We start from the raw sequence: 18,574 nt of genomic DNA, 5'->3' as shown, positions 1-18,574 counted from the left end.
GTCATTTCCCATAATGCATTTCGACTAGCAGTGTTGCGCTCGACTGTGCTGAGCTCGATTAAGTCTGCTTTCTACCACATGGCGAGGTGTCTTCACTACATGACTGTTAGAAGCAAGCGTCTTTAACTTGTTATTCACCAGAAAAGTTGTAACCATGTCGCAGTTACAAGCCAGGTTTTACACGGAGAATCCAAGGTAAGTTATTTAACAAAACGTTCGATAAAAAAACCCCAAAGCTAGCTAGAGGATACATAGCTAAGTCTATTTAACTTACTTATGACCTCGGTCAGTGATTTTCAACCACTGTTCCGCGGCACATTAAGATACAGTCTGGTGTGCTGTTGGAGATGATCTAAGTTCACCTATTTGGGTTAAAAAAATGTTTTTGCAAACCAGCAAATTATTTGTTGTTGTTGAGTGTCGGTGCTGTTCGTAGCTTGGCAGAGTAACTGTGTTATAGTCTTCCATATCAGTAAGTGGCAACTGGTAGCGAATTGCTATGTAGATGTCAGAAACAGTGGGAGGCAGAGTGAAGGTAAAAACAGGTGTCGCATGCCAGCCATCTTCTTCCGCTTATCTGAGGTCGGGTCGCGGGGGCAGCAGCCTAAGCAGGGAAGCCCAGACTTCCCTTTCCCCAGCCACTTCGTCCAGCTCCTCCTGGGGGATCACGAGGCGTTCCCAGGCCAGCCGGGGGGAGATAGTCAGTTGAAGCATTTAAGTCTCACCTTAAAACTCATTTGTATACTCTAGCCTTTAAATAGACTACCTTTTTAGACCGGTTGATCTGCCGTTTCTTTTCTTTTTTTCCTATGTCCCACTCTTCCTTGTGGAGGGCGTCCAGTCCGATCCGGTGGCCATGGATGACGTACTGGCTGTCCAGAGTCGGGACCCAGGATGGACCGCTCGTCCAGAGTCGGGACCCAGGATGGACCGCTCGCCTGTGTATCGGCTGGGGACATCTCTGCGCTGCTGATCCGCCTCCGCTTGGGATGGTTTCCTGCTGGCTCCGCTGTGGACGGGTCTCTCGTTGCTGTGTTGGATCCGCTTTGGACTGGACTTTCGCGGCTTTGTTGGATCCACTATGGATTGAACTTTCACAGTATCATGTTAGACCCGCTCGACATCCATTGCTTTCGTCCTCTCCAAGGTTCTCATAGTCATCATAGTCACCGACGTCCCACTGGGTGTGAGTTTTCCTTGCCCTTATGTGGGCCTACCGAGGATGTCATAGTGGTTTGTGTTGTGGTTTGTGCAGCCCTTTGAGACACATAAGTAAACATTGATTGATAGTCTTCCCAACGTTTCCTGGGTCTTCCCTGTGACTTCCTACCAGTCGGACGTGCCCGAAACACCTCCCTAGGGAGGCGTTTGGGTGGAATCCTGACCAGATGCCCGAACCACCTCATCTGGCTCCTCTCGATGTGGAAAAGCAGCGGCTTTACTTTGAGCTCCTCCCGGATGGCAGAGGACAATTGCTTTGTAGAGGTCGGAAACAGTGGGAGGCAGAGTGCAGGTAAAAAATGGGGTCTCATGCCATCCGTCTTCTTCCGCTTATCTGAGGTCGGGTCGCGGGGGCAGCAGCCTAAGCAGGGACGCCCAGACTTCCCTCTCCCCAGCCACTTCGTCCAGCTCCTCCCGGGGGGTTTCCCGAAGCGTTCCCAGGCCAGCCGGGGGGAGATAGTCAGTTGAAGCATTTAAGTCTCACCTTAAAACTCATTTGTATACTCTAGCCTTTAAATAGACTCCCTTTTTAGACCGGTTGATCTGCCGTTTCTTTTCTTTTTTTCCTATGTCCCACTCTTCCTTGTGGAGGGCGTCCAGTCCGATCCGGTGGCCATGGATGACGTACTGGCTGTCCAGAGTCGGGACCCAGGATGGACCGCTCGTCCAGAGTCGGGACCCAGGATGGACCGCTCGCCTGTGTATCGGCTGGGGACATCTCTGCGCTGCTGATCCGCCTCCGCTTGGGATGGTTTACTGCTGGCTCCGCTGTGGACGGGACGGGACTTTCGCTGCTGTGTTGGATCCGCTTTGGACTGGACTCTCGCGGCTGTGTTGGATCCACTATGGATTGAACTTTCACAGTATCATGTTAGACCCGCTCGACATCCATTGCTTTCGTCCTCTCCAAGGTTCTCATAGTCATCATTGTCACCGACGTCCCACTGAGTGTGAGTTTTCCTTGCCCTTATGTGGGCCTACCGAGGATGTCGTAGTGGTTTGTGTTGTGGTTTGTGCAGCCCTTTGAGACACTAGTGATTTAGGGCTATATAAGTAAACATTGATTGATTGATTGATAGTCTTCCCAACGTTTCCTGGGTCTTCCCTGTGACTTCCTACCAGTCGGACGTGCCCTAAACACCTCCATAGGGAGGCGTTCGGGTGGCATCCTGACCAGATGCCCGAACCACCTACTCTGGCTCCTCTCGATGTGGAAAGGCAGCGGCTTTACTTTGAGCTCCTCCCGGATGGCAGAGCTTCTCACCCTATCTCGTTGCGAATTACTTTGTAGAGGTCGGAAACAGTGGGAGGCAGTGTGAAGGTAAAAACAGGTGTCTCATGCTATCCGTTTTCTTCTGCTTATCCGAGGTTGGGTCGCGGGGGCAGCACCCTAAGCAGGGACGCCCAGACTTCCCTCTCCCCTGCCACTTCGTCCAGCTCCTCCCGGGGGATCCCGAGGCATTCCCAAGCCAGCCGGGGGGAGATAGTCTTTCCAACGTGTCCTGGGTCTTCCCCGTGGCTTCCTACCAGTCGGACTAGGGCTGGGCGATATTGCCTTTTTTTTAATATTGCGATATTTTTAGGCCATATCGCGATATACGATATATATTACGATATTTTGCCCTGGCCTTGAATGAACACTTGATGCATATAATCACAGCAGTATGATGATTCTATGTGTCTACATTAAAACATTCTTCTTCATACTGCATTAATATATGCTACTTTTAAACTTTCATGCAGAGTGAAATCACAACTAAGTCAATCGACCAAAAGTGTATTTAATAAAGTTATTAAGCAATGGCACAAACATTTAAGTCATTTCCAAAACATAAAGTGCAAGATTTTCACAGATATATTAAGTGTCAAATAAAAATGAGCTGCATAATAGAAAATCAAATAGTATTTGTCCTTCACTATGTAGTATGTTAATAAGGTTATGAAATTCTCTTCATTCTCTAGCGAGTGCCTTTTCAAATGATGCTACATTATAGCAGTAATGCTACTTTTTATAGCAACGCTTTTTCCCCACACTTGACAAATTACGGTTGTCTGTTCGACATATTCCCACTTGAACCCGAACCACCGCTAGACGATGGAAACCCTGCTGTTTTTCTTCGGAATTAAGTCTTCTTTCATTTGTTACCAGATCCGGACCTTCTTTCTCGTACGGCTACGTTAGCAGTTAATGTTAGCCACACCACTACCTCTCTTTGCGGGGCGAGGGCGTGTATGTGATATGACAGTTGTCACGTATGTAAGAATGTGCGCCTGCTTGTCTGTAAGAAGGAGACACACGAAAGAGCGAGGAGAGCCTGAAGTGTACGCCCACAGCTAAAAGTCCTGCGTGAGAACGTATACTCGAATATTACGATATAGTCATTTTCTATATCGCACAGAGACAAACCCGCGATATATCGTATATATGGATATATAGAATTCAAAAAAATTCTTGAATATGTTTATGAAAAACAAGGATATGTCGCATATATCGATATATCGCCCAGCCCTAACAGAAACGTAGATCGACCGGTAAATTGAGAGATTTGCCTTCCGGCTCAGCTCCTTCCTCACCACAACGGATCTATACAGCGTCCGCATTACTGAAGACACCGCACCGATCCGCCTGTCGATCTCACGATCCACTCTTCCTTCACTTGTGAACAAGAATCCGAGGTACTTGAACCCCTCCACTTGTCTAATGCTTAAAACAAAAATAAACAAAAGGTGAGTGCCCCTACAAAAAGGCATTGAAGCTTTGGGAAGGCAATGCAGAACGAAACTAAAACTGAACTGGCTACAAAGTAAACGAAAACAGAATCCTGGACGACAGCAAAGACTTACTGGGGAGCAAAGGCGGCGTCCACAATGTACATGACAATCAACAAAGTCCCCACAAAGAAGGATAAAGAAAACTCAAATATTATTGATTGCTCAAACACAGTAGATGCGGGAAATATCGCTCAAAGGAAGACATGAAACTGGGACAGGAAAATACCATAAAAGAGAAAACGACATCAAAATAGGAGCGCAAGACAAGGATTAAAACAATACATACTAGAAAACAGCAAAAAAACTCAAAACAAGTCACGCCGTGATGTGACAGGTCGTGACAGTACACCTACTTTGAGACAAGAGCTATAGTGATGCATGGTTTGTTATGGTTTAAAGTCATATCCAACAATTGCAACAAATTTTTACTGTCAACTGAGTTCAGTTTTTTAATGATTTCTGCTGGTGATGTGCCTCCAAACTTTTTCAATGCAAAAAATGTGCCTTGGCTCAAAATAGGTTGAGAAACACTGATCTAGGTAAACGAGAAACAATGTATGACCTCGTATTTACATTTAAATTGTGTAATTTATCTTTATGCATACTGTGGGGAACTGTAAGGACACATTTTGTTCCAGGTACGTCATCGATGATGTTCCGTTCTCCATCCTGGCCAGTTCTGAAGTTCAGGACCTCAGCATTCTCATCAACATGTTACTGGAGGCCAAAAACGGTTAGAAATGGCTTGATCTGCTATATATGTTATTTAGCATGTTTGACTAACATGTTCTGGTGCTTCTGTGGGTTTCCACTGCCTCAGCATCTCACACCAATGTGGAGTTTGACTTCCTGGTCAAGAGTCAGTTCCTGCGATCGCCGCTGTTCCAGCACATGGAAACAGAAGGCATATCAACGGTACGGCCGAGCCTGAGGGCGTCAGCAGTACTGTATTCATTCGGCTCTATCGTTCATGTTTGTTGTGTGTTTTGCAGGAAGAGGTTGTGGAGATCGAGTACGTGGAGCGGATCACGGCACCAGAACCTGAGGAGTGTATGATGCACGATGATTGGATCAGTGCCGTAGATGCAGATGCCGAATGGTAAGATGACACTGTCTCAGCTAGACAACAGTGAAGTACCATTAGTACTTTTAGTGACTTTTTCTGTGCCATAATGTGGCAGGATCTTGACCGGGTGTTACGACAAAACCGCCAGTATCTGGTCTTTAGAGGGCAAGGCTATGACCAAAGTGACTGGACACACAGATGTGGTCAAAGATGTTGCCTGGGTTAAGAAAGGTGAGGACATACAATTGTCTTTTTTGTTAAAAAATGTCTTGAATATGTTTTTGAAAAACAAGGATATGTTGAGCAGTCACTGATATTAATGCAGTGAAGGCCTCATTAAGCCCATAAGAACCCATACCAAAACAGTGTGCACTAGAGATGCGCGGTTTGCGGTCTCATCCGCGGAGTCCGCAGATAAACCGCGGGTCGGGCGGGTGGCGGTTGAACTATTCGGAAATATTTGATATACATGGTTCAGGGATCGGTATCCTTTACCATTCAAAGAGCCATTTAGGACCCGTGTCACAAAGCGAATTAGACAATAGGAGACGCAAACATTCTCTGGAATGACTGCCGGCAGTCACCCAGTTAATAAGTATTAGGGCGAGCTATGGAGCCATTGGCTTTGTCGCCTTCCTCAGCATGTACGATCTGCTTGTCAGTACAGTAACATGTTGCGTGTGGCTTCCGCAGACACACACACACACGACTGCAAGGCATACTGGGTGACACAGAGTACACTAATGGTTGTGATATAAACAATTTTAACACTCTTAGTAATATGCGCCACGCTGTGAAGCCACACCAAACAAGAATGACAAACACATTTCGGGAGAACATCCTCACAGTAACACAACATAAACGCAACACAACAAATACCCAGAATCCTTTGCATCCATGACAATTCCTGACTATTTTATACACCCCGCTAGCAGCAAACCCCTGGACAAGTCGCCTCCTCATCGCAGGGCCAACACAGATAGACAGACAACATTTACACTCACATTCACACACCAGCGTCAATTTAGTGTTGCCAATCCATCTATCCCTAAGTGCATGTTTTTGGTGGTAGGAGGAAGCCGGCCATTTATGTCGAAATAGCTTGTCTCCAAATTTCACATTTGCAGCTTCGTTTCGCTTTCGGCATCTGTCCACTTTGTTTCACCCTCTTCTTTGTGCTGGATTCAAGAAGCAGAAGTTTATCCTCTGTTCATTCGGGTTCAAAAAGATATGTTTATAGGGGTGTAACGGTACACAAACATTTTGGTTCGGTACATACCTCGTTTTAGGTGTTTACAGTTCGGTTCATTTTCGGTACAGTAAGAAAACAACAAACTATACATTTTTTGGTTAATTATATACCAAATTTGCAAAATCTTCCACCAAAAATATTTTTCTTAGTGGAATATGTGATGTGAATTCATAATAACATTGCTTTTGATTCAATATTATGTTTTGAGCAATGACAGTTTGAAAGAAAAAAAAATGCTTTGTTTTATTAGTCAGCATTGCAACTTTTTCTAAATTACATTTAACCCTCAAGCTTTTTTATTTCACTTTTGTTATGTTTTTGTTTATTTTAATAGTATTTTTAGAATTTGCCGTGGGCCTTTAAAACATTAGCTTAATGCCGCAAATGTCCTCCGGAGCACACTTTTGACACCCCTGCTATAGATAATAAAAAATTCAAATCTGATAAATCTATGGATAAAAAGCAGAGCCTGGAGACACATGCGTGTTTATCATAACTCTCTCGCTCTCGCTCTCTCTGTCTCTGCCCCTCCGTCATGAATGTTGCTGCGCGCACAACCCCTTCTAAACCCTGAATGTACATTGTTAATACACGCAACCATAATTCAAAATGCCTGATATTTGAAGCATTTAAGAAACTCCGCCTGGACAGCCCCGCAAATGAGGACATGTCCGGTGCAAAGAGGACGTATGGTCAGTCTATGCTAGCCGGATCGCTGCTAGCACCGGACATGTCCTCTTTTGCTAGCATGCTAGCAGTGATCGGGCGAGGATAGACTTTATTATCACTCTATGAAAAAGAGTTTCCTACTCTGATTTTAAAGTCTTTTTTTGCAGAAGGCCTGACTTCTCTGTTTTTGACTGCCTCGCTCGACCAAAACCTCATCCTGTGGGAGTGGAACTCTGAGAAGAACAAATTGGAGGCCAAGCATTGTTGCAGGGGACACACGGGGAGCGTCGACACGGTCGCCACAGACCCCACTGGATTGAAGGTATTTGCAGTATATCCAAATGTTATTTGTTTGTTTTTTTAGAAAGCAATTTTTTTATAGATACACTTAAATCTTGTTGCTTTCTTTCAGTTCTGCAGTGGCTCTTGGGACAAAATGTTGAAGATCTGGTCAGCAGGTAAATTACATAATTATCAAAAGAGTGCATAACTTTCAAGGTGGAACAATCCTAATTTGGATCTGTATTATGTAATCCATATATATCTGTTTCTTGCATATAACTGATTTTCGTCATCAAGAAACCTCATTTTAGTAGAGCAGTTGGGAAAACGTCAGGATCTTGCAATGTTAACATAACTGAAAACAATTATTCAGTGTTTCCTGCAGTATTGGAAAGTATTTGTGAGTGTAGGTTTAGAAGTAGTAGGGGGTTCCCCAACCTTTTTGAACCTAAGGACCAGTCCGTGGTCCTGCAGAACTGTGGGGGCCCGGCGGAGAGTTGGTTGAGAATAAGCAAAAAAAGGTCTCCTTAATGTAGTGCTAAAATAAATACATTCTAACTAAATGAAGAATATTTTTTTCTGAAACAAAGTGAAGAATAGAATAGAACACGCTCTCAAATGTGAGAGCGTGACAAAATTACAGGTTTGCTAGTTGCAGTTAAAATACAATACTTTGTACTTTTTCAATGAGCTCATTTTGAATGTCCGAAGCCATGTCTGAGATACGGTGACTAATTGTCTCAGCACTTATCGACAACGGCAGGCAAAATTAACTCTTCCGCAATGTTGAAAATTTGTCATATTGTGCCACTCGTCTGGCTACTAAGTAGGTAGCCTGCTTTTTAAGCATATTTTTAGTCCCCAGTCAGTGACACCACACCTCTTTTGTATTTGCATTCCATATTCCTTTCTGTTAATGTTAATGTTGGATGTTACATTTCAAGATTCTCCTTATGTTTGAATGGCCTCATTTTTTCACAAGTGACGTCAGCGGTTATCGACATATATGGTAAAGCTTTACCCGAAGAGCTTTGCGCGAGTCCGCCATTGTAGTCAGTAACTTCCTTCTTTTTCTCTTTCTTCTTGTTGTGGGGCAGACTGTCTCGTACATGCACATGCATCCTCCACTGTTGCCATTTCTAATACAAAGTAGTGTATAGTTCAATCTTATACCTGTCAGTAGACTCGGTATGGAAGTGCTAAAAACTACAACATGGCTGGCAGGGAGAAGAAGCAGTCAAAGTGGACTAATGTAAGTAGGATCACCCACAAAACGGTGGACCCTGAGGAGATGGTCAGAAAGCGGCTTGAAGATGATCTGTAAAACATAATCTATGTAACATTTTGACCAAAGAACTACCAGTACATGTTATGCAGAAGACAAAAAGGTGTTTTAAAATAAAAAAAAAATCCTAATACTGTATAGGAATGTGGGGGAAAAATCGATTCGAATTTGAATGGCGATTCTCACGTTGTGCGATTCAAAATCGATTCCCTTTTTTTTTTTAAATCTTTTTTTTTATCAATCCAACAATAAAATACACAGCACTACCATAACAATGCTATCCATTTCCAAAACCAAACCTGACACAGCAACACTCAGAACTGCAATAAACAGAGCAATTGAGAGAAGACACAAACACAACAGACCAAACCAAAAGTAGTGAAACAAAAATGAATATTATCAACAACAGTATCAATATTAGTTATAATTTCAGTATAGTAGTGATTAAAAATCCCTCATTGACATTATCATTAGACATTTATAAAAAAAAAAAAAGAACAATAGTGTCACAGTGGCTTACACTTGCATCACATCTCATAAGCTTGACAACATACTGTGTCCAATATTTTCACAAAGATAAAATAAGTCATATTTTTGTTCCGTTTAATAGTAAAACAAATTTACATTATTGCAATCAGTTGATAAAACATTGTCCTTTACAATTATAAAAGCTTTTTACAAAAATCTACTACTCTGCTTGCATGTCAGCAGACTGGGGTAGATCCTGCTGAAATCCTATGTATTGAATGAATAGAGAATCCTTTTAAATCGGGGAAAAATTTTTGAATCGAGAATCGTGTTGAATTGCAAAAAGAAAAAAGATTTTGAATCGAATCGTGACCCCATGAATCGATATTGAATCGAATCGTGGGACACCCAAAGATTCGCAGCCCTAATACTGTCTGACCCTTTTAAGTAACCTCAATGAATTTTGCTCAGGAGGTTTAATTGATTGAGCTTGTTATGTGTGACTCAAGTCAACTGACTGACTAGTTACTGCCACAAGTGGTGGAAAAGTGTATTACTGAATGCCCTCAGCTGAGAAACTTATATTTTTTGCTGCCCTTTAGGGGGCGCTTGTAGGCCAACTATGGTTAAAAAACACTGGTCTGGATGATGTGATTGACTTATTTTCATAATTGGCTGTGATGCATACCTCATTTTTAAAAATAGGCTATGTTATTAGTTTCAACAGTCAAGCTTTTTGTGCCCTATGCCTTTTGTTTTATTGTTGAAGTGTTTGTTTTTTTGTTTCAAAAGTATTTATTATAGTTCTAAAATCTGAAACCGAAACTATTCAAGTGTAGGTCGATCTTTGTACACCCCTGGTTTATGTGTTCAATCAGGAAGCCGTAGTGTAATTAAAAAAGTGTCTCCAGGTGCTGTTTTATTAGCATTATCCCTAGTCATGACCACTTGACTCCCACTACTCATGTTGAAAAAAGTCGCTGAATTGGCAACAGTCGGTACGTGTTCATGCACTAAATCAAATTGTTTTCTCAAATAGTTTGGCTCTAAATAAGCATTTTACAACCCATGGAAACACCTTTGTCTGATCTTGTTTGTTTTTGAAAAGTCGGTAAAACAGATCTCTCAAGTGGGTGTGTACTGCCGCAGGGGACCCTTTGTATGGCGCATGCGCCAGTCTTTGTGCGGACTATAACCGGGAAGCAGATCCCGTTCAATAAAAAGAAAGGCAACAATAGGAATAAAGAGCTGACTGTTTATTTACTTCACAAATTAAAATACAAAAGAAACTTAAGGTCTATTTAAAAAGGTAGCGGACGAAATGTACAATACCGGCTCTAGATAGATAGATAGATAGATGGATGGATGGATAAATAGATAGATAGATAGTACTTTATTGATTCCTTCAGGAGAGTTCCTTCAGGAAAATTTAAATTCCAGCAGCACTGTACAGAGTTGAGATCAATTTTAAAAAAGTAAATAATGGGGGTTTAAATGTAAACAAAATAGAGAAATATTACAATAAGAATAAAAAATAAATAGCAACAATGGGAATAAAAATATAACAGTAAAATAAGAATATAACAAGAGAAAGTAGGCAGTAGTGACCATGTTATGAAAACGTATTGCACTGTTATTGTTTTGCATCCCCTGTCATCCTTGTACACCCCGCCCCAGAGAGGAGTTGTACAGTCTAATGGCGTGTGGGACAAAGGAGTTTTTGAGTCTATTAGTCCTGCACTTGGGATGAAGCAGTCTAGCACTGAACAGGCTCCTCTGGCTACTGATAACGCTATGCAGAGGGTGACTGGCATCATCCAGGATGCTCACTAGTTTATTCGGACTCCCGACAAATGTGACGTAAGATAATGAAGTTGAAATATTACAAGCCAAAGAAAGTGTACACAAACTTTTTATGCTGCTTTTGTGTACTCCAAACTGGTTAGCAATAACTCCGTATTCCACACAACTGGCAAGCTTTTACACAACAAAGAACAAGTATGAAGTGAGCAACCTCCTTTTAAAGCAGGCACTAACAATCTTTTTCTTCGAACTTAAACTTCCTTTCATCAATCTTATTGAATAAACTTCCAGACATTCCAAAGTTTTTTTTTTTTCCATTCACCATCCAAAAATGTATTTAAAACAACTCTCTGAGTCTCTTCCACCAGTCTTTGCTTCGGACACACGTCCTCCAATAAAGAAAATCCGAGGCCTTTTTGGTAGTAATGTTATGTTTGTACACAATCTATGAGCATTTCTTAATGCTGTCTGCTATTTAATATCAGCATAGCCATTAGAGATGCAATATTTGTCATCCGTGCCAATATTACTGTGGAAATCAAACACAACAAGAACTGAGCTTTAGGGGTAAACATGTCTTATTTTGGTGTGACGTCAAACATCAACTGGAAAAGTAATACATTTTTCCGTGCTAAAATGAAATAAGCATTAAGCAATAAGTGCATTAACACTGGGACTTCACTCGTAGGTGTGAAAATACAACGGGAACTATTTGAGAAATCAGACTATTTTGTGCATGGAAACAGAGTGAGTGATTCCTCCTGCTTTGTGTTCTAATGAGACCACATAGTACCAGTTGTGCTGAGAAAGTTAAGATGCATACTGGTGTTTGGTAAACAATGTTTTGGAATCAAGTAAACAAGAATTTCAGGGTGACATGTTATTCTGCTTTCCAAAGTTCCCACAGACGAGGCAGACGTGGTCGAGGAGCCCACTGACAGGCCAAGAAAGAAACAGAAGACACAACAGCTGGGCCTCACCAGGGTAACCTTTTAAAAACTCTGGACCCCCAGTACAGTGGGCTGGGTGGTTGGATTTGTGTTGCTATGCTTCTATCAATATACACATGCTATACATTAATGTGTATATTAATGTGGAATAACCGGTAGAAAATGGATGGGTGGACTTATGTGGAAGCTCTAATAACCACAACATGGTTGAAGGGGTGTATAAAATACATGGCTGCGATTTTGAGGCATCTCCTCCACATTGATGTGCTTGTGCACAGACGCCACTGATGACGTTATCTGGGCACACCGAGGCTGTGTCCTCTGTGCTTTGGTGCGACAGCGAGGAGGTTTGCAGCGCGTCCTGGGACCACACGATCCGCTTGTGGGATGTGGAGACGGGAGAGATGAAAACCACACTGGTGGGTAGATCATGAATAGAAATAAAGGAGCGATAAGACAACACTTAAATGAAACGGTGACTAAGGTCCTTTAAGTTTCTAAAATTTTTCTGCAGACCGGGAGTAAAGTGTTCAACAGCATTTCCTACTCACCGTTATGTCGACGGCTGGCGTCCGGCAGCACCGACAGACACATCAGGCTGTGGGACCCTCGCACCAAAGGTATTACCGTCTTTTAGGAACATTTCCAAGTTCTGTGTAATTTCACTCTTGTCCTACTTCACACCTCTCGTCCTTCCCCTCAGATGGCTCACTGTTGCTGCTGTCGCTGACCTCCCACTCTGGCTGGGTCACCGCGGTCAAGTGGGGGCCATTTCATGAGCACCAGCTGGTTTCCGGTTCCCTGGACCACCTGGTCAAACTGTGGGACACCAGAAGGTCTGATGAGTCAGATTTGATTTATCACATACACATTTATGCATAGCAGACTAAGCATGCATTGTACCCTGCTCGCATTTTGATCTTTAATAATAATAATAATAATGGATTAGATTTATATCGCGCTTTTCTATTGTTAGATACTCAAAGCGCTCACAGTGAAGTGCGAACCCATCATTCATTCACACCTGGTGGTGGTAAGTTACATCTGTAGCCACAGCTGCCCTGGGGTAGACTGACGGAAGCGTGGCTGCCAGTTTGCGACCACCACCAATCATTCATTCACTAGTATGAGCGGCACCGAGGGCAAAGGTGAAGTGTCCTGCCCAAGGACACAACGGCAGCGATTTGGATGTCAATAGGTGGGAAGCGAACCTGCAACCCTCAGGTTTCTGGCACGGCCGCTCTACCCACTACGCCATGCCGCCCTTTGAATATTACTTAATGCTTCACTGCTCCCCAAGTGCGCCTTTGTTGAGGCACCAGTGTAAGCTACACTGGCTCGCTCTTCCCCTGCGAACCCTCTTGACTATCCTTACATGCACCTTCAAAACAAAAATATAATCTCGTGCTCCAGGGACGCGGAACATAAAAGGCTGCGAGTGGTAGAGTTGTATTACATTGTTTCCTGCGCATTCAGCCCACCTCTACGAATGCCTTAAAGGCCTACTGAAATGAGATTTTCTTATTTAAACGGGGATAGCAGGTCCATTCTTTGTGTCATACTTGATCATTTTGCGATATTGCCATATTTTTGCTTTAAGGATTTAGTAGAGAACATCGACGATAAAGTTCGCAAGTTTTGGTCGCTAATAAAAAAGTTTTGCCTGTATCGGAAGTAGCAGACGATGTACGCGTGACGTCACGGGTTGTAGAGCTCCTCACATCCTCATTGTTTATAATGTAAATCTCCAGCAGGAAGAGCTTTTTGGACCGAGAAAGCAAAAATTACCCAATTATTTGAGTGAGGATGAAAGATTCGTGGACGAGGACGTTAAGAGTGACGGACTAGAAAGAAAAAAAAAGGGCAATTACATTGGGAGCGATTCAGATGTTTTTAGACACATTTACTAGGATAATTCTGGGAAATCCCTTATCTTTCTATTGTGTTGCTAGTGTTTTAGTGAGTTAAATAGTACCTGATATTCGGAGGGGTGTGTCCACGTGTGTGTTGACGCCAGTCTCTGAGGGGAATCACGACAGCTGCAGCATGACAGAAGCTCCGCTGATCTCCGGTAAGAGGCGACTTATTTCCACAATTTTCTCACCGAAAACTGCCGGTTGACATGTAGTCGGGATCCATGTTCTGATCCAGAGTAAAGCTTCACCTCCGAGAATTTTAAACAAGGAATCACCGTGTCTTTGTGTGGCTACAGGCTAAAAGCTTCTCACCTCCACCTTTCTACTTTGACTTCTCCATTATTAATTGAACAAATTGCAAAAGATTTAGCAGCACAGACGTCCAAAATACTGTGTAAAGAGACAACTTTTAGCTGTGTGTGGTGCTGGGCTAAAATGTCCTCTCCAACCAATAACGTCAAACACGCGTCCTCATATGCGTCATCATTCCAATTTTAAATTGTAATTTTAAATTGTAATTTAGTAAACTAAACCGGCCGTATTGGCATGTGTTGCAATGTTAATATTTCATCATTGATATACAAAATTATCAGACTGCGTGGTCGGTAGTAGTGGGTTTCAGTAGGCCTTTAGTTCTCTGATTTTGGATCAATATTTGCAATAAAAATTACTAACGTACTAAATAGTCTATGGAGGTTTTGGCTGCTAACAGAGTTGATGCCTCAACCCTAAGAAAGAGCTTTCAAAGCAGGGGTGTCAAAGGTGTGACTAATTAGTCTTATTTGGCCTGCAGCACATTGCAGAAATACACTTAAACCTTAAAAAACCTTCAACAATTGAAAAAAATTGAGCAAATGGCCATAATTTAATGCGAAAAAGCTCAAGTGTTGATACTATCCATCCATCCATTTTCTACCGCTTATTCTCTTTGGGGTGGCAGGGGGCGTTTGTACCTATCTCAGCTACAATCGGGCGGAAGGCGGCATACACCCTGGACAAGTCCCCACCTCATCGCAGGGCCAACACAGATAACAGACAACATTCACACTCACATTCACACACTAGGGCCAATTTAGTGTTGCCAATCAACCTATCCCCAGGTGCATGTCTTTGGAGGTGGGAGGAAGTTGGAGTACCCGGAGGGAACCCACGCAGTCACGGGGAGAACATGCAAACTCCACACAAAAAGATCCCGAGCCCGGGATTGAACCCTGACTACTCAGGACTTTCGTATTGTGAGGCAGGCGCACTAACCCCTCTTCCACCGTGAAGCCTGTATTGTTACTAATTACTAATGATATTAATAAGCATAATTTGATGCGAAAAAGCTGAAGTGTTGATACTAATTGCTAATAACACAAGGCTCTCTGTCTTTTAAAAAAAAATCTCTATTTTGTAGCTTTTTTGACAAAAAATATTTTTTTAAATCGAATAAATATTTTTTTAACATGTGATGGAAACCATTTGGACATACCGGTATAAAAGAATCAAGACAGCAGGGGACACCATAGTGACCATGCAGGAGCATTATAACATTAATTTTCATTGTAAACTCTATGAAGGAAGTTAGTGAAGTGAATTATATTTATAAAGCGCTTTTCTCAAGTGACTCAGAGCGCTTTACATAGTGAAACCCAATATCTAAGTTACATTTAAACCAGTGTGGGTGGCACTGGGAGCAGGTGGGTAAAGGGTCTTGCCCAAGGACACAACAGCAGTGACTAGGATGGCGGAAGCGGGAATCGAACCTGCAACCCTCAAGTTGCTGGCACGGCCACTCTACCAACCGAGCTATGCCGCCCCATAAGTTGACTGTAAAGTTTAATGTGTGGTGTCTTTGTCAACATACTCACACAGCTGTTGCAATTAGTGAAAACACAAACATCAGAACTGGTCTGTCCGCGTCAGCATGTTATGCAAAGTTACAGAATGTTATAGTGTAGTAATGACAACATTGTTTCACCTTTTCCTGTTTGGCTGCTAGTCTGTTTGCTCGTTTCTCTTATTTATGAATAAGTCAAGTCCAGAATGTTGTCATATTGTGGGTGTTTTTTTTTTATAGCCCGAAAGCCCCTCTCTATGACTTGGCAGCCCATGAAGATAAAGTGTTCTGTGTGGACTGGACGGAAAGCGGGGTAAGACTATTGACATTGTGTAACCTTTACAAAAATGTATGACTGTTTTTTTTTTTCCCCAGCTGATGTTAAGTGGAGGGGCCGACAACAAGTTGTACACCTACAGATACTCAGCCTGCCAGACGGATGCGGGGGCATAGTGTCAACAGAGATGTGGCACACTAAAATATTTTTTTTACACAATTCCAGTTGGATTCTTATCATATAATTCCTCAAGCAATCATAAATGGAATTAGACTTCCAAGTGTTGTCTCTTTATTTCAACCAATGATGCAGACAACAATATTTGATTTTTGTATGGAATTGAACCCAAAACTTGGATTTTTTTTGCCTGTGTCTCAATTAGCGCACTTCTTTTGAGACGTTTCGTATTTCGAGTGGTAAGTGCGTTTGCGCAAACTGAAGTGCGCCGTCGGTGCCCGGATGTTGGACTCGACAGACAAAATGATTAAGACAAAAAGCAGTAAACATTGAGATCAATTCCACTGCGCAACTACGATCAATTTGGGACAGCACTACACTGTCAAAATTTACGCACCAAGGAACCAAGTCCAATGTGGACACTGTACACTTCTTAAAGTGCACTGACTGAAGTATTCTATTTGGAGACTTGGCACTTATTATTTTATTTTATAAGCATTTATTATAAACTGCAACATTTACAAACAATCGATAAATAATAATATTCAAAATAAGTACTTAAACAGTACAAATCAGCGCCAATAAAGTAGAATGCAATATATATATGTATGTATATGTGAGAAACAACGCTGTGTTTCTTGCTTTTTACCACATTGTATCTCGTCGGGGTCACCAATGTGGCAAATGCAAGAAACACAGCGTTGTTTCTCTCGGGGCTTTATTGTAAGACTGCCAACATGAGAATAAAACGTTGCAACACAATATGCACTTTTAAAGTGTGTCTAAGAAGACATTTAAACCACACCCATTCTGCTGAGTATGAGCATGGTCCTAGTGCAAAGCTTCATGCGAAAAATTAAATGTATGTGTTTTTTTATGCATTTAAAAACTAAAACGGGTCGGTGTCGACCCTAACACAAGACGAAGGTTAAATGCGTCAAATGTCCAGCATTTTGAATCAGGGTTGCGTGTATTTGTTGGCTGAGTTCTTAACGTTTACTTTCAGAGCGTGCATATCACAACATACGAGATGCCGTCATGGCGACACAACCTATACCGGGCTACCGCGCATGCTCGTCACTCCTGTTGCATGCTGGGTAGTGTAGTCGTTTTATCCCCTGGCTCATAACATCACACTAGCTGTAAATATTGTCGTGGCTGGCTACGGGGTGTTAGCCAATGGCTTTGATTGAGGGGCGGAACTTCCGGGGGGTTTAGGGAGGTGACGCTATTGACAGGAAGTTTTGGTTCGAGTTTTGCCGGGAAAAGGAAATAGATTTATTTTCTTTTTTTCTTTTAAATGTTTATGTATAAATTTGGAAATAGACTTCTTGGTAAACACTAAGGTGAGTGTAAGACTCCAGAGGTTTAAGCGTTAGATATAAAATGTATGTATGCCCTGGCACACCATTATTATCATTTCATGACCCAAGCAAAACACTTTTTACACTTTTATACTGAAATAAATACACCTACAACTTATTAAATAAAAACATAAGAAAAGCTACCAGCAGCGGTAAAGTTTAGATCCATGAAGGAAAGAAGAAAGTGAATGAATGTTTATAGCTGAATGCATTCACATATGTATACACATTTGTTTTCTTTTTTTAATTTTTAAAAAAAAAATTAAGTAACCTGCGATGAGGTGGCGACTTGTCCAGGGTGTACCCCGCCTTCCGCCCGATTGTAGCTGAGATAGGCGCCAGCACCCCCGCAACCCCAACAGGGAATAAGTGGTAGAAAATGGATGGATGGATGGATGAATTAAGTAACATTTATGACAACCTTTTTCCAAAACACGATATAGAATGTGAGATACAACAGGATAATGAATACGTTTATCATTTGTTTTCAAAACGCTTACAAAAAAGTGGGACCCCAAAAATTGACTGTGGGACACCATTTTTATGACTTGATTTTAGAAATCCCTAGCGCCAACACAGCCGTCAACAGAGGAGAAAAATGCTTTATTTAAATAAATATATTATTTATAAAGCAAGTTTGAGTATCATTGACAAATTTTCACCTACTCCCGGCCTTGGCACGCATATATGTGTCCTCTTTTTGGGATTTCAGAATATGGTCAGCCTATTTTACCGCATGCCTTTGATAAGCGCAGGAGTGAGAAGAGGTTTTAAAATAATTAGCGCATGCTTACTTTTACTGCATGCCTTTGGTAAGCGCAGGAGTGAGAAGAAAGAGTGCGAAGAGTGAGAAAAAACCAAAACTTCCCACTGGGTCATTATTGTCACCGATTTCCCACTGGGTGTGAGTTTTCCTTGCCCTTATGTGGGCCTACCGAGGATGTCGTGGTGGTTTGTGCAGCCCTTTGAGACACTAGTGATTTAGGGCTATATAAGTAAACATTGATTGATTGATTGAAGATGTTTTAAAATAATTAGCGCATGCTTACTTTTACCACATGCCTTTGGTAAGCGCAGGAGTGAGAAGAGGTTTTAAAATAATTAGCGCATGCTTACTTTTACCGCATGCCTTTGGTAAGCGCAGGAGTGAGAAGAGGTTTTAAAATAATTAGCGCGTGCTTACTTTTACCGCATGCCTTTGGTAAGCGCATGAGTGAGAAGAGGTTTTAAAATAATTAGCGCATACTTAC

At 42.1% G+C, this 18,574-nt stretch overlaps 1 protein-coding gene across 1 annotated transcript; it reads left to right on the top strand.

The window, feature by feature from the left end:
* The first annotated feature begins 16 nt into the window (after positions 1–16).
* On the top strand, positions 17–16,063 carry wdr12 (WD repeat domain 12). Its single transcript, XM_061904736.1, has 13 exons — positions 17–195; positions 4,632–4,726; positions 4,814–4,908; positions 4,986–5,092; positions 5,175–5,290; positions 7,148–7,302; positions 7,393–7,438; positions 11,717–11,802; positions 12,047–12,187; positions 12,283–12,388; positions 12,472–12,604; positions 15,747–15,819; positions 15,882–16,063. The coding sequence occupies exons 1-13, from the start codon at positions 155–157 to the stop codon at positions 15,957–15,959; spliced, it is 1,272 nt and encodes a 423-aa protein (XP_061760720.1). The 5' UTR covers positions 17–154; the 3' UTR covers positions 15,960–16,063.
* Positions 16,064–18,574: the final 2,511 nt, after the last annotated feature.

The sequence above is a fragment of the Nerophis ophidion genome, linkage group LG06 (assembly GCF_033978795.1).
Source record: "Nerophis ophidion isolate RoL-2023_Sa linkage group LG06, RoL_Noph_v1.0, whole genome shotgun sequence".
NCBI lineage: Eukaryota > Metazoa > Chordata > Actinopteri > Syngnathiformes > Syngnathidae > Nerophis > Nerophis ophidion.
This window is presented reverse-complemented; position numbering and strand designations above follow the sequence as displayed.

Excerpts from the sequence above, each read along its gene's own strand:
- wdr12 (XM_061904736.1), top strand. The coding sequence starts at position 155 with ATGTCGCAGTTACAAGCCAGGTTTTACACGGAGAATCCAAG. Across the intron at positions 7,439-11,716 it reads GTTGAAGATCTGGTCAGCAG|TTCCCACAGACGAGGCAGAC; the intron begins GTAAATTACATA and ends TGCTTTCCAAAG. Across the intron at positions 11,803-12,046 it reads AACAGCTGGGCCTCACCAGG|ACGCCACTGATGACGTTATC; the intron begins GTAACCTTTTAA and ends GCTTGTGCACAG.